Source organism: Talpa occidentalis, unplaced genomic scaffold, assembly GCF_014898055.3.
Source record: "Talpa occidentalis isolate TD23 unplaced genomic scaffold, MPIMG_talOcc4v2.1 talOcc4.4, whole genome shotgun sequence".
NCBI lineage: Eukaryota > Metazoa > Chordata > Mammalia > Eulipotyphla > Talpidae > Talpa > Talpa occidentalis.
Window position 1 is genome coordinate 27,057,155 of NW_023604295.1, and position 16,933 is coordinate 27,074,087.

At 33.8% G+C, this 16,933-nt stretch overlaps 2 protein-coding genes across 6 annotated transcripts in view; one reads left to right on the plus strand and one right to left on the minus strand.

The window, feature by feature from the left end:
* PIK3CA (phosphatidylinositol-4,5-bisphosphate 3-kinase catalytic subunit alpha) overlaps window positions 1–13,259 on the plus strand; it is a 75,009-nt gene extending 61,750 nt beyond the window's left edge. For both annotated transcript variants that reach the window (XM_037525133.2, XM_054700386.1), the window contains exons 17-21: window positions 941–1,019; window positions 4,528–4,698; window positions 5,254–5,371; window positions 5,462–5,613; window positions 6,417–13,259. In XM_037525133.2, coding sequence (XP_037381030.1) covers window positions 941–1,019; window positions 4,528–4,698; window positions 5,254–5,371; window positions 5,462–5,613; window positions 6,417–6,687 — 791 coding nt within the window. In that variant the 3' untranslated portion in view covers window positions 6,688–13,259. The remainder of the gene's footprint in view (window positions 1–940; window positions 1,020–4,527; window positions 4,699–5,253; window positions 5,372–5,461; window positions 5,614–6,416) is intronic.
* The window catches only part of KCNMB3 (potassium calcium-activated channel subfamily M regulatory beta subunit 3), a 61,693-nt gene continuing 57,247 nt past the window's right edge, over window positions 12,488–16,933 (minus strand). For all 4 annotated transcript variants that reach the window (XM_054700390.1, XM_054700389.1, XM_037525142.2 and 1 more), the window contains one exon: window positions 12,488–15,758. In XM_054700390.1, the coding sequence (XP_054556365.1) occupies window positions 15,360–15,758 (399 nt within the window). In that variant the 3' untranslated portion in view covers window positions 12,488–15,359. The remainder of the gene's footprint in view (window positions 15,759–16,933) is intronic.

Here is a 16,933-nt window from a genome sequence, read left to right on the forward strand (position 1 = left end):
GATGTGCTAGCCCATGGGGCTTTAAGAATCAGTAAAGCCAAACCTTTGTACTCTTAAAGCTTATAGTCTAGTAAGGAAAAAAGGAGACCCTAAGCAGATACTTACAAAAATAAAATTATAATAATGGTTCAAAGGAAAACTGTAGTCTACAAAGGAACCATGTAGAAAAAGTCCCAACACACTGGAAAACAGACTTGGGGGGGAACGTGGGAGGATCATAGATGGGTTCCCACTAGGAAATGACATTTCAGCACTGAATTCTGTTTATCCTAGTATTATGATATAAACGTTCAAATTCAAAGATTCAGAAAATTAAGTACAGATCTTTTGCAACTTACAGTAGGACTACACCCCTAAAAGCCTATTATAAATCAAAATTGTCATAAATAGAAAATGTATTTAATAGACCTAACATACTAAACATCATAGCTTAACCTAACCTATCTTAAACATGTTCGGAACATTACATTATCCTATAGTTGGACAAAATCATTTTAACAAAGTCTATTTTATAATAAAGTATTAAATATCTTATGTAATTTTTTGAATTACATGGCATAGCTGACCAGGAACTGTGAACTGCTCCTGCCCAGCATTAAAAGAAAGTATCATACTAATTATTGCTAGGCCAGCAAATGATCAAAATTCAAAGTTACAATTTCTATTGAACATGGACCACTTTCGCAATATACAAAGTCAAAAAAATTTCAAGCCAAACCATAAGTCAGGGACCATCTGTACTTTAAATATTTTGATTTGAAACATTTGTGAAATATATGCTAGTTTATCTACATTGATATACAGATTTGTTTGTGCAGTATTTTAGAAATGGTTTAAAGACTATAGCTTTATTTTATTTTCCATTTTAAAACAGTGTGATGACATGATACCCAAAATTTGCATTTGTGGCATTAAGTGGTGGATACTTTTTGAATTTCAGATTTACGGCAAGATATGCTAACTCTTCAGATTATTCGCATTATGGAAAACATCTGGCAAAACCAAGGTCTTGATCTTCGGTAAGTAACCAGTAAAGCAACATGTATATTGAAAATCATTCTGAAAAAGTAAACTATTAGTAAACATTACTTACATAAAGCATATAGCCACTTATACCTATGAAGAAATATATGGACTATTAGTTAACATTAGTTGATTACACTGTGGTACTTTCATTAGTCTTTTTTCTTGGCTTAATATAGCTAATGACATATACTTCCAACCTATAGACAATAAAGTTAACCAACATTACTTCAATTAAAAAGGAAAAGAATAGCTAATGAGATTCAGCTAGGGAAGAAGAGCTATCTCTAATAAGCTAATAGACTCAGCAACTGGAGTGTCACTGTTAGGAACAGGACCTAAGACACACAGAAGGCCTCTGTTTTCACTCAGAAATTAAGAGTTTAAAAGAAAGTTTCATTGATGATGGTGCATGGGTGCATTGGTGATGAAAATTCTATGGGGACTACACCTGGGCAAGGGGGGGCGGCAAATATTGTTTAAAATGAACAATGATGTAAAAAATAATTTAAAAAGTTTATAAATCAATCCTTTTATTTCTAAATAAAATCTTATTTTATTTTAATCTTAAAGTTTTTGCCATCCCATTGGTTTCTGCCCAACTTTCTACAATTATCAGTATTACATTCAAGTTTTCTTTTATGCTTTGTTTTCTCCTAGTCATTCTTTCTAATAGTGTTTCCTGCATTTACTCATCTCTTTGCTAATCCAGAGTCATTCAGACAAATACCACCCTTTATAAATACTTGCATCTGTAAGTGGGCCTAGGAATCAACTCTGGCTGAAATAACAGGGTAGATTAGGGTTTATTTGAATGCTTCTCATATATTAAGAGTAGCTAATGTAGGGCCTCCCTGGTAGCGCAGTGGTTGAGCACTGGGCTGCGAAGCTGCCCGCAGCCTCTGCAGCTCCAGTTCGATCCCCGGCGGCCAGGCCAGGGTCCCACATGGCGCACAGACCTCTCCTGCCATCCGCTGCTCCCCTCAGCAGTATATTTCATCAGTCTGCGTGCTCTGCTCTCCCCTCTGGCTCTGGCGAATTCTCTCACCCTCCCACGCTTCTGACTGTACCCAGTGCTTGTATAAATAAATAAATAAATATTTAAAAAAAAAAAAAAGAGTAGCTACTGTATAAGATTGTTTTGGTAACAAATAGTAGTGTTCTTTAATTGCAAAGAAGAAAAATGGAGTGTTAAGTAACCTGCAAAGGCATAAAATTAAGTCATCAGCTTCAGTTCTTAATTTCTGATTCTTTGCTTAATCCCCACTGCTTTCCAGAAACAGTGTAATGTGAGTCAGTCACCTTTTTTGGTGTAATTCCTGTTCATGAGATACCCACAAGCCATTACTACGACAACCTCTAGGGAAGTAAAGTACATAAGAGGAATGCAGAACTAGACTGAGGAAAGAAAAGGATTTAACTGTATTGCTGCTAGTCACAATATTTAATTGTAAATTTGCAACTACAAAAAAAGCACAGTTAGGTCACGGAAAAGTAGTTAGATCTTTGGAAAATTTTTAAGTCTTATAATATTTTCTAAATATTTTTCTTTGAACTTAAGTAAATTTAAGTAAAAAAATTATTGAAAGGTTAATAAGTACATTTCATTAAAACCATAGGATTTTCATTTACACCTGTCAAAACTTAGATTCATTATTATAGCTATGTTTGGTGGTGGATGTTATTGTTTTACAACATAACTTATAGAACTGAGTGACTGGGTGACTCTTTATGAAGATGTTCAACATTAAACAATAAAATTAAAATGTAAAGTAAGAATGAGCAGGAGTACAACCTTAAAAAATTCCTATAATTACCAAGGGATAGGAAAAAGGATTACAATAGAGAAATTGTCAAAATGAGTTAGGAGGACCAGAATAAGTACTCACAGAACCCAAAACAGGGAAAGAGTCACAGTTCAAATTCTCAGGTGCTTCTGGCTGTGTTTGAGACCATAGAGACTATGGGGAAGCCCTTGGATTTGATGAGTCATTGGTTAGCTTTAAGAAGAGGTGACTTAGTAGATTGGTAGGCTACTAAGTTAGGTTACTAGGAATTAAGTGAGAAAATGAAAATTAGTACAAGCTATTATTCTTGTAGGAACTTAAAGGAATGGTGACAAAATGGACAGTCACTTAAGAGAACAGCAAAAAATAGCATTCTGTGGTTCTAAGGTACCAATTGGAATGTTGGGTGGTTTTTTTCATTGTCTCTAAATCCTTACATCTCCACCCTTGAGTACCTTTCTACTATTCTATGTGATAATTTTATGGGAAGTACCCATAAAATTTGCCTGCTGCTTACCAAAGTATGATGGTTGTGTCAAGGAAAAGCATTTCTAGGTTATTTGAGTTGTAAACCGAACTACTGCTTTTTTCATGAAACACCATATTTACTTACAGAATAAACAACTGATAGTATTTGTTGTCAGTGATCAAATTTGAGCTTTAAAGAAAAACTTAAATTTTTGAAAGCCTTATATTTACTGCTGTGAGCATAATAGCTTACCCCAAATTTAAATATTTCTGATGAGATCAGTCGTGATATTAATAATTATGATAGAATTTATTTGGTATAATGAAGTCTCCATAACTCATTGCTAATATCTTCCAAATGACCAAAGCAGAATATTATAAAGTCACATATGGACACAAATTCCATTCAGAGGCAAGACAGACAAAAGAATTTTAAAGTAACAGTATGAAAAGTTTATTGACACGGTTTCAGAGTCCATATTGCAACTTGAGAAACTATCTCATCAAGTTTTTGAATAATATCAAAGAAAAATAACTGCAGCTATCTTTTTCCAACTACGTATCTGTGTGAAGCCAGATTTTCTCATGTACTTCAATTAAAGCATTGCATTTCCCTGAATAAACTAGTATATATGAAAATCCAGCTCAGTAGTATTGAACGAGACATTAAAGAAATTTGAAAGACTGGAAACATGTCACTGTTCTCACTAAGTTTTCTTTTAGAATTTTTGCTTCATAAAAGGTGTTATTTATAATGCTATGTATTTTGTGATCTTAAGATGAATTGATAAATATTTTTCTCCATTTTAATTTCTACTATCAGAAGATGCAACCCACATAAATAAAAGTTTTTGGAATCCTTTTATTTTAGGAGTCTAAAGGAGACCTGAGAACAAAAATTTAGATTTACTGCCCTCAAGTATTATTTAAATTTTAATTAAGCATCTTTAAATTTACCCAGTCAAAAATGTTTATAAAATTTTAATTTTATAATTAATTTATAATTTTCTTAATGGTTTTCTGATGTACAATTAAGTGCTTTCTTAATTGAAGGTTATGGTAAATGATGGCAAATAATTTGAGGATTTTTCTAGGAATGTTTGTTATACTGTAATAAAAGAAAATTAAAATTGAGAGTAAATGTCATGATGACAAATTTACACATAGAATATCCCCATGTTAGCCTATTAAAATATTTACTATTTTAAGATCCTATTATTTAATTGCAAATGTCCTGATCCTTTTTTAGAATGTTACCTTATGGTTGTCTGTCAATTGGAGACTGTGTGGGACTTATTGAGGTGGTGAGAAATTCTCACACTATTATGCAAATTCAGTGCAAAGGCGGCCTCAAAGGCGCACTGCAGTTCAACAGCCACACACTACATCAATGGCTCAAAGACAAGAACAAAGGAGAAATGTGAGTTTATTGTTCTTTACTTCCCATGTTAATCTAAATTTTTGTTAGAAAAATCTTTGAATGGTTATATATACTTCTGTGAGTTAGATCACAGAAAACAATTGTACTTTGCTTTGAAAAATGTCAACTTTGAAATGAGATTATTGTGTTTAAATGATCAGAATTGCTTATAACTTAGAAAAATCTGTACCTCCAACTTTTGTATCTAAAATGTGTTTTCTCCTATTGCTATTCTTTTTCTCAAAATTAGCATTGCACGTACAGAACTTTACTTATAATTCATTGTTGAAATGATTATAAAAAATTCATTTTAATGACATAAGTAATTATTATGACTATAAGAATTATGCTTTGGTTAGAGAATATTTGAAATTTCCTTAGAAACCTTGGAAACTTCAGAGTCACAAGTTTCCTCAGATTTTTTAACATAATTACACCCTGCTCTAATCCAGTGGTTGTTTTCATTGTTTAAATAAAAACTGACGATCTTGTCCCAGTTGAAGCTGGATCACTCTGTAGTTCACTCTGGCTATGGTGTTTGTTTCTTCTTCGTAGATATGATGCTGCCATTGACCTATTTACACGTTCATGTGCTGGATATTGTGTCGCTACCTTCATTTTGGGAATTGGAGATCGTCACAATAGTAACATCATGGTTAAAGATGATGGACAAGTAATAGTTTTCTCCTTTTTAAATGTTTGCATTTTTTAATTTATTGTATTTCTGCATTGTCAAACTGACATAATTTCGTATTTTTGAAAGCTGTTTCATATAGATTTCGGACACTTTCTGGATCACAAGAAGAAAAAATTTGGTTACAAACGAGAACGTGTGCCATTTGTTTTGACACAAGATTTCTTAATAGTGATTAGTAAAGGAGCCCAGGAATGCACAAAGACAAGAGAATTTGAGAGGTAAGCTTAAGAAAGCAAAGGCACAAAATAAAGAATTCTCGCTGCTTTTCAAAGACAATTGATATTTATGAAGCAATTTACAATAATAGATGTCATATTAACTTGTTAGCATCAACTAAATATTTAAATATTTTTATTTTATTTATTGTGTAATACTATGAAGGAAAATAGAAACAAAACCAAATTTAATTCATTGAGTTAACTAGGGCCTAAAAAGTTATCCTTAAACTTCATAATACTTTAAAAGTTTTTATTTACTGGTTTTTAAATAATTGGACTCCACCTTCACCACTTTACAATAATAACAAATAATATGTAGCACTTAAAGCAGTACTTCTTGCTTTTACGATTTAAGGAATTCAATGAACTATAATTACCATTTTCAAACATAATTTCTCTTACCACTATGCTTTATCATTAGTGCATCCTAAACCTTAAAGTATTTTTGAAACCTGTCATAAGTCTTGTTTCATCTGTGACTCAGTATCTTGGCCCCAGCCTAAACCCTAAAGGCTTTAATATGGAGCAATTTGTATTTTCAATAAATCCTTACTAAATTCTTTTATATCAGGCATTGTTTCAGGTGCTGGTGATAAAGCAGTAAATAAAGTCCTTACTGACTCCCAGAACTAACTTGGTAGTGCAGGGCAAAAGGAATAGAAGTATTGCTAAGGGGAATGAGAAGACTACTGTTTTTCTAAGTTTGTCCAAGACGGCCTGTAATGATGTGACTACTGAGCAGAGACCTGAAGGTGTTAATGCCAGTTGCTCCATACTGACCAAACTGTTCTTATTAATTGTAGGTTTCAGGAAATGTGTTACAAGGCTTATCTAGCTATTCGGCAGCACGCCAATCTCTTCATAAATCTTTTCTCAATGATGCTTGGCTCTGGAATGCCAGAACTACAATCTTTTGATGATATTGCATACATTCGAAAGACCCTAGCTTTAGATAAAACCGAGCAAGAGGCTTTGGAATATTTCATGAAACAAATGAATGATGCACATCATGGTGGCTGGACAACAAAAATGGATTGGATCTTCCACACAATTAAGCAGCATGCTTTGAACTGAAGTGATAACTGAGAAACTGAAATCTCGATATCTGGATTCTATACTGCACTGTTAATAACTGTCAACAGGCAAAGACTGATTGCATAGGAATTGCACAATCCATGAACAGCATTAGAATTTACAGCAAGAACAGAAATAAAATACTATATAATTTAAATAAAACGCAAACAGGGTTTGATAGCACTAAACTAGTTCATTTCAAAATTAAGCTTTAGAATAATGCGCAATTTTCATGTTATGCCTTAAGTCCAAAAAGGTAAACTTTGAAGATTATTTGTATCTTTTTTTAAAAAACAAAACAAAAAATATCCAAAATATATAGAAATGACGGAGAAGGAAAAAAAATGATGTTCTCTTTTTGTCCTGCAAGTGTTCTATGTTTTGAAATGTGGACACAACACATACAAAGTCTATCACTGCATTAGGTCCAACCAAACTGGAGTTTGATGTTAAATTACATTAAGATTGGAAAATAATGAAATTTCTTATTTTTCCATTGCTGTTCAATTTATAGTTTGAAGTGGGTTTTTTGACTCCTTGTTTAATGAAGAAAAATGCTTGGGGTGGAAGGGACTCTTGAGATTACACCAGAGACTTTCCTTTTTAATAAATCAAACCTTTTGATGATTTGGGGTCTTATCTGCAAAGTTTTGGAAGCAGTCACAAATGAGACCTATTATAAAATGGTGTTTTGGGGGTTTTTTTCTGGACAGTATTTACAAGAATCTGATTCTTATTTCCCAGGGAAATTCTGGGCTCCCACAAAGTGAAATCATCATCATAGAGAAAAAAATGAGCAGGAACAGTTCTTGCTCCAGAATTGTACAATAGTCACATTAGGTTGATGATTTTTTTTCTCTCCTTTTGCAATTGAATACATTTTTCATGCATGTTTTCCAGAAAATAGAAGTGAGTATTAATGTTATTAAAAAGATTATTTTTTTTATTAAAGGCTATTTATATTATAGAAACTATCATTAATATATATTCTTTATTTACATGATCTGTCCCATAGTCATGCATTGTTTTGCACCCCAAAATTTTTATTGTTCATAGCAGCATGGTCAGCTTTTCCCTTGGTCTGTGGGTGAGGCTTAGGCACCATCCCATTTATACCAATGACTAGTGTATAACTAACTACTTAAGGAGAACAGATTAAAGTTTATCTCCTTTCCATTTATTTCTTTATGTTTTCACATAAATCCACCATCTTCCATCCTGTTTTATAGTTGAGAATGTGTCAATCATATGAAATAGTTACCAAAATTAACACAACTTAGAGTATCTTCCTGATTGCTTAAACCCCTCTACCGAGGTTTGCTCATGAATAATACTTTATAATATGGGGGAATAGAAAACATGAACTTTTTACCTTGTTAGGCTATTTATCCAATAGCTCAATAATAAAAGTAGAACCTTTAAACTGTTTTAAGATCATGTTCCATTTCCAAGTGGTCAGGACTCACTCTCCAACTTTATTAAATTGCATTTAAGCACAGGATACATTCTTAAACATTTTGAAAACATTAACCCAAGACATAGGGGCTAATGCTAGTCATCATTATAGAATCTGATATTTTACTCAGTATTTGAAATGAATGATTAATGTCCTAGTAAATAGCTTTAGCAAATGTCCAGGTGCCACACCAGAAAAGTGCAATAATTTACTGACAGTTTTCTAGATTAGGCATATTATTGGAATACTTTATAAAAGTGCACATTGTATACTCTAGTAAAACAGCATCACTTTAAAAACTATCCATTAATGAAATCAGTTACCTATAGTAGAAGTCTTGAATTGTGAACAGGGGACTCTAATACAGATACTCTTAGTATTTGACTATTTTAGGACCCTTAAAGGGCATCATTATTGGAGATTTAGGTACTTCACTAAAGCATGTATATAATATTGCCGACAAGAAAAATAAATTTGAAGATTAAAGGAACTTATTTCTGTAAACTGTCTTGGAATAAGTAAGAAGAGTTAAACTCCATTTTAAGTGGGAAACCAGAAAGATTCTTTTGCAGATACAGAAGATTTCAGAAGATTTATTAAAACTTCATGATTAACATGTTGGGTCTTTTAGATATATTCAGTTAGTACACACTGTCCCAGTCTTTATAACAGGGATTGATTACAAGATAACTCAGTGAAATGGTACACAAATATGAAACTTTGATGGAGGACAAAAAGATTTTACAGAGAACTGTGTTTTATCCAAGTGCCAAAAAAGCCTTGCACTTCCTTGCACAAAATTTATACAATTTTTATATTTTTCACCTCAGTCCAGAGAGATTTGTCCCCACCCTTCCCATGGGACCTCTCCACCATTAAAACACAAACCACAAGCTTATTTCATCATTTACATTTATTTTCAAGAGTTATCACAGCCAAATTAATTGTTTGAATTATTTTATTATTTTATAAGAATATAGATAGTGATTTAATTAGAAGCAAAGTAAAATTTAAACAAATTGAAGCAGAGTTTATGGAAACTACCTTAAAAAGTAAGGGACAAATGGATAGGCAATACTGAGAAAGCAAGGAACCAAAAACTGAATTGAATGCTCATGGGGTGAAGGAGATCGTGTTTCAGGTCAAGGATCATACAACCATTTCTGGGTATTCAGTGTCCCAGATCAAATCCCGTGAATCAGACGACTGACCATCCTTGTCATTGAATGTGGTATATGACTGACTATGGACTCTACAGTTTCATCTGGGCACTTGAGAACTATTTCCTTCATGACAATTTTGGAGGGAAAAAGAAAAGCAGGCTTGAAGAAAATAAAGCCTAATTTTGAACACATTTTAGCAAGAAATAATCAACTATTTGAAAATTATGCTTTAACTTTTTAATCATTTTCAGCTGTACAAATTGTTTATTTTGAAGATTTTAGACTGCTGTTAATTTGAAATCTGTTAATCATATTGTGGAATTTGGTTTTTTAAAAAAATATGTTTCTAATTGGATTTTTTAAAGAGGAATGGAATTTGGTCACTATTTTACAATAGAACCTAAACCTTTTGTGGTTCTTAATGTCTTCTGTAAAACTTAGCATCAGAGCAATCAACTTTGAGGTTTTCCCTTCTAATCTGCTTTATATTACAAGCCCTTTAGGAAAAGGGAAACTGATGAATATACAATGAATTGTAAAATATTTTAATGTGTAACTTTTTCAACTGTGAAACTATGACTATTGGTTTTTTGATGAAAACAGCTGCTGACAAAGTATTTTGTGTAAAGTGTAGTTCTTATTAATCAGGAAAATAATCAATGACTTGTTTATACCCTTTGGGATTTTATTTTAAATGGATTCATGATTTTCGCATAGGTAAAACACAGTCCATCTGTATTCTTTTTTCCATCAAAAATTGAGTTGTTTGGCATTGTTAAAAAATGTGAACAGCCCACCTTATTTTAAAGGCACCATGGAAATTTCACAGCATACAACTTGGATTTGTTTCTTCATGATTATTTTGTAAATCCATTTAACTTCTATTCTGACCAATAGCACATGCTTGCCAACTCTTTGAAGAAATTTAATTCCCAACATTATTTAAAGCAAGCGGGTTAACTTTCTGAATATTATAAGTTCTTTTTGTTTCTATGTCTGGACAAACTGCAGACCTGGGCTGGACCCACACATTCAGAATCCATCTTAAAAATTGATTTGGATGTCCAGGACATCGCTAAAATATTTCAATTTAAAGGCCATATGTTGTGTTAATGGATTGTGGTGCTTCTATTTAAAAGCAACTTTCATACTTAAGATGTTTTTGAAGAGGGAAATGTGGAGGGAGGGGGCAGAACAGGGGAGTTGTTTGAATGGACTGCATTCTTCATATCCATCCTGCTCAGATGGGGCACTAAGAGAGGGCTGCAAGTTGTGAGAGTATATTGTGCTTACCATGAGGGAATTAGCTCTTCATCACAGATGGGCTTGTGAAGGCGGAACTTTAAAATTCAGTAATTACAGGATCCTCAGATAATAATTCTTGGTGACAGAATAATACAGCTGGGCTGTTTTTTAAACTATAAACAAACCATTTTTATTTTTTAACTGTTACATTAAAAATTGTAAATGTATCTTACGTACCATGGCCTGGGAAGCCTTTTTTCTTTTCTTTTAAAAGTTGTTTTCACTTTCTGAAAAAGATTGTGGGGTTTAGCTAGAGATAGTGATGGTCCTGATAAAATTGAATCAGTGACACTACCTCAGAAGGTTAATAGGGGAAAAAATAAATCATAGTTAATGACTTCAGGCTCAGACATCTTCAGAGCACTGTATTTTAGATTTATATAGTCAGTTGGCATGCCCTGTTTTTGGTAATAGTGGAGATATTTTAAAAAAAGTTCTTTAGGCTAAACTTAAATCCTTGCTCCGGTTATGTGGAAAGGGCTATTATGCCAAGAGGTTTGTGGTACGAGGCTGAGCATTTAAAGTTAGTTTTCTTCACTCTCATTCATTATTAATGAAGTTGCATATGCACTGCTTGCTTGACCTGGTCAAGAGGCACCTCTTGAACATCAAGGTTCTAAAATTCACAAGAGTTTAGTATTTATTGGGAATGTCCCAAATTTGGCATGTCAGCTTTTAAGTAAGCTCGTCTCATTCAAATACTCCACTTGATAAAGGTTTTGCACTTTTATCTGTGCAGCGCCATTTCTTTTGCTTTCTTTTAGCTATGTTAATATTACAGCCATACTTGTTGGCATAAAGTACCATGATGAGCCTTAAGGAAATTTTTTGACTTACTTTTCACACAGGTACATACAGGTGTGTTAGCTGGTGGAGGGAGGCAGACCAGGAAGTAAAATCAGTCCATTGCACATTTAGTGGAATTACGTAACTAATTTTCACTACCAACAGGAGACCCCATTCCTCGTGTTACTAAGTATGGAAGGTTTTTAATGCACTTTGTAAGCCAATTAAGTTTGTGAATCTAACTGAAACTTATTTAATCTGTCACTACAATGATTTTGTGGTTATGCTAAGAGCCAGTATATTTTTTGGTGACCCTTATATTTGTTAAACCTAAGTTAGCAAGGAGGCAGAAAACCGTCACTGTTGTACATTTTCTCAAAATATCATTCATAAAACTAAACTCCTTAGTTATATGAATTTGCAAATGTGGTCATTATCTCTTGATTTCATAAGAAAAAGCCCTTCAGATTTAGTTTCTATTCCTAAAAAAAGTGGTTGGAGAGGTTGGCCTTCATCAGGTTTCTAGAAATGTTTTCGGTTATGGAAACTAAGTTTCAAAAACAATGGTTTCCATGTGAGCCAGTTCTTGGACTAAATTGGGCTGAATAAAGTCTTAAGAGTATATATCCTTTTGGGACTAGCATAACACTTGAATATCTTGAGGAAGAGGCACTACAAAAAGAAGACTACTAATACAACATATGTGGACTTTGGAAGCTTCAAAAAGGAACTCCCACCAGGCTTGTTAGCCACATTTATTGTAGCAAATCTATTTCTCTTTATTTTGTTACTCAATGAACTGAAGTCCTGTGGTATACTGCATTAGTTAGGAGAAAAATGTTTTTAAATGTTCTTTTAATGATGGCCCAAAAAGTATTTGACACAGCAAGATGCATGTGCTGAGGCTATAGAATAATAGTGTCTCAATAAGACCTCTTCCCAGTCTTGCTGTTCTTAGCAAGACATTTGGCCTGTGACTGCACTTATTGTTTGTGCTCATCAGAAAATGTCAATGTCTGCTTTTCCTTAACTTTGCAGTCTGTAACATCACGCTGTTTATTAAAAAATAATAATAATAACTTTGTGTCCAAACAATCCTTAGCGCACTATATATTTTAAACAAACAAAAAGTTGCGATCATTATATGTTGCCATTTATTTTGAATACTTACAAGCAAACCTGTGTGACTAATAGTCAAATTTTAGCTGAATTGGAGTTCTTATCAATAATGACTAAGAATAATTATTGAAAACCTGAAACTATGATGATGTCTTAAAAACCAATTTTTCTGCCCCAGTAAAGTGATGATTAGAGAAATATCTGTTTAAATATTAACTTCCTTTATGCACAAAGAATTATATGCTTGTATTTTAAGCAGAAATATATGTGTACATGTACATGTATCAATGTCTTTATATGTGGGATGGGTATCTTTTCAGTCAATTGAAGACCAAAAGCTGAAAGTAAAGTTAGGTTAGAAGCAAATTGGTTTTGCTTTCACTTGCAAACCTTGCAAAAGGGAAGCCTGGATTTTTCTTTGACCGGATATGTACATGGGCATCACTACTTTGCACTTCTAAGCAATTAGCATGAAATAATTGCTTACATTTTATTTATTGACCAAATTGCTTAAATTTTGTTTATTGATCCAAATTCACACACTTTAGGGTTCAAATTAATGGTTTTTAATTTGTTAGAAGAGTCCCAAGAATTGTCTATTGTTAAAGGGGTGTCAGACTTACTAAAAATAGAACAGAGAGGTGTCCTTAATTTAAGAAAACTACAGAAATTCAATTTGCAGAATGATTTGATATGGTACCCAAGGCTCACTGATTTATTTTTTACACCATGTGTAAAAAAAATACACCATTGTGTATATTTTAATAAGAATTGCATATATTTAAGGTGTATGTATGATGATTTGATGTACAATATCCATATACAAAATGAATGATTACAACAGTCAAGCTAATTAACATGGCATCTCACAGTCACTCTGTGCATGAGATGAGAGCTGGCAGAGCTCTAGTATTCGGTACAGTATTATTGACTATAGTCACTAAGCTGTACAGTAAGTCTCTATTTATCATATAACTGAAAGCTTGTAACCTTTAGCTAACATCTCCCCAATTCTCCCACCTCCCCATCTCTGGTAACCACCATTTGCTTCTATTTGTCTTTTTTTGATGCTACCTATAGGCGAAATGCAGTATTTTTCCTTTCTGTGCCTGGCTGTATTTAATGTAAAGCCCTTAGTTCATCCATGTTGCTGCAAATGGCAGGTCTCCTTTTTTAAAGCTGAGCGATAATCCACTGTATGTGGATTTGGTTATTGTTGCAGTAAGCAGGGGACTGCAGCTATCTCTTACGGGTACTGATTTCATTTTCTTTGGGTATGTATCTATAAGAGGGATAAATTTGACAAAATATCAAAATTTCACAGAAGATGTTTTTATCTACTAACCTTTTTCACCATTCAATCAGGTGCCAGGAACTATTAAGCCAAGTGTCTCACTCTACCTTGTCCACTCCTTAAATTAACACCACAAAAGAAGAGCTTATCTCCATTTTATAGATGTGAAGAGAGAGGTGCAAAGAATTCAACTGAATTGCCTGAGGCTATATACCTTTAAAGTTGTAATTAATAGCTACAAATTCAAACAAATCCTACCCTGAGACACATGTTCTCTCAAATATTCCACACTAGAAAGAAAACACCAAAATTGTTCATTACTGGTCAAATCAATGTCATCTATTGAATTTTATTCAAACTATTTGGTAGTTTGTGACTTGAGTTTAATTCATAAAAGGAAATTGACTTAGAATCAAAGTTTCTGGTTTGATTACATATAAAAGTTGCTTCAAAAGTCAGAGTCTGTTGTGCAGGATGTATTTTTTAGCAAAATTTTAGGATAATTTGAGGCACATTGGCTTTCAGAAGAAGCTATTTTCAAATCCTATCTTCAGCATAATTAATCTGGAAAGCACTTCTTGGGATAATCTTTGATTATTTAATAACCATGATCAACTGATTAAAGTACTAACTATTGTTAACTTCCTACACTGTGGATTATCTGAGAAGAATGTTGAATTCCAACAATTCCAACAGCAACTCCCTGTACTTCAAAACACATTTCTAGTCATCTCTCCCACCCCCACCAGAATGTACACAAAGAATAAAATGAGCTTACAGAAAGCATAATTAAACAAAAAATGTTGCTGAAAGAAAAATTACATGGAACATGACAAGGTTAAGCACAAATAGCTCTCAACTTAGTGAATTTTCTAGGCAGCAGCTTTTTTCCTTTATCATCAATTATAAAGGAAAATGTTAGACCCACATTTTCTAAAATTACCAGATCATTATCTTCCTATAATGAATGGATGGTTTTGTTCTTCACTAAGGATTTTTCTGAGAAACATTTTAATGCAAACTATCAAATTGCATAGAACTAGGCAGATCAGTGTTCAGGTTTAGATAACCTCATTTATTTCCACATTGACAACTTCTAGCGATAGCTGAAATTAGATAAAATGCAACTACCTTGAGCCCCCTCTGTCATGTGAAAATAAAAAGTATTTCCTTGGTTCTTATGGAAACAGTGGAGGACTGTGAGTGCCTTGGTGGTGGGTGTGGTCGGTAACATACACCTAAAAGATGTGAACCTGTACCTCTAAATCATATACAGCATTGTAAACAAATATTGCTTCAATTTAAAAAAAACAAATAAATAAATTGAAGTCTCATTTGAACCAGGAAAAAAAAAATATTGAGAGAGTAGAAAAGATGGTGAATTTGTATCTCATTACAGAATAAATAGAATGTATAATAGGGCTTTTAAGAATTTTTCTTTCTACATGAAATATCATACTTAATTTTAATTGCCTCTACATGGTTAGTTTGTAATCAGGCATAATTAGGACCTCCGGTGCAGAATTGCAGGTATCTGAAGGCCAGGACTTTAGTTTGGCCACCACTTAAGGACTTCTCTGCTCTTTCCTTTGCTCCTCCCCACATTCAACAGTTTGAGTTGATGTTGTTCCATATAGGATACTTTGCCACCTACCTCATCTCTGTGTGCAGAGCTATATTTCTCACACAGTAGGGACAGATACTGTGTTAATCTCACCATGCCAACAATCAGAGCGCCACCTAGCAGAGTCAGTGAAGGCCAAAATAAACAGTGGAAGATAACCATTTGGTCGTACTTTTTTATGAGAATGACATCTTCAGGTTGTCTGTCTGGGCTGTAGAAGCATGAAAAGGGGGTCCCATTTTTGTGATCGAAGAATTCCTTTATGTCCAGAGCACTGTTGAGCAAATCCTTCCTATCTCGGTGGCATTTAGGTGTGTAAAAGCACTAGGAATATGGAGGAGGAAGAGAGATGAAGGCACTGTCCCTGATACCAAACACTTAAACAAAAGTTTTAAATCTGAAATAGCTTCAAACTGAAGCTGGTAGGGTGGAGTTTTAATCTCAGAAGATGAGAAAATCTATTCACAGCGCATGGGGAGAGCTGGTAGGAGGACACAGTGACATAGCCATTTCCAGGCAAGAAGCAGGGATGTGGAAAGGAATTCTTAGAATAAACACATTGCAGAAGAGGTAGTGACCAACTTCATAAAGACCATGCTCCTCCCCACATGCAGATCCTCAATCTCTTCCTGGATAGTAATTCAATGAATCCATTTGTCCAATCAAATATTTATTGAGCTCTCTGTATGCTTGCAACACCTAATAATCAATGCCTCTATGGTCTCTGTCTTGGTTACCTGTAGTAAAATCTTTCCCTAAAGATTAGCATTTTTTTAAATATTTATGCATACAAGAACTGGGGTACAGGCCAGAGGGGTGTGTGTGTGAGAGAGAGAGAGAATATTCACCAGAGACAGAGTGGGGAACAGAACAGGCAGACTGAAATACACTGCTGAGGGGAACAGCAGGCGAGACAGAAGAGGTCTGCTGTGCCATGTGGTTAGCTCTCTGGCCAGCCCAATGCTGTGTTTAACCCCTTGCACCACCAGGGAAGCCCTAAGATTAGCATATTAGCTTTTGCCTTAGACTCACTGAGGGGGCCCTACCTAGTCTGCCATAATGCCTGGGAGGCAGAACTAGGGGAGAAGGGAGCTCTATCAGCTGGTGTTTTTTGTTTTTTGTTTTTTTTTCAATAAAGCTTCAGGTTTTTAATATATCTACTAGTACTTAGACACTGTGTCAAGGCCTACAAAAATATTTGAGACCTTAGAAATAATGCATCAAATATAGAGTATAGAAATCAACAGATGGAAAATTAGGACTTAAGTAAAAACAACTAGGTGTAAAATGTCAACTAATTTGGTAAAACTCAACTTTATCATAAGGTGGAAATGTAAACTTTAAATCATATGAACCAGTTGACTAACTTATTAAAAATCAAAGTTATAATTTAAATTTTTGGATAAGGAAAATCACTTGCTTGATTTAAAGTAGATGGTAAGTACATATTCACATTTTTGATGTGATGGAGAATGGGACCTCTGCTAATAAATCCTGTG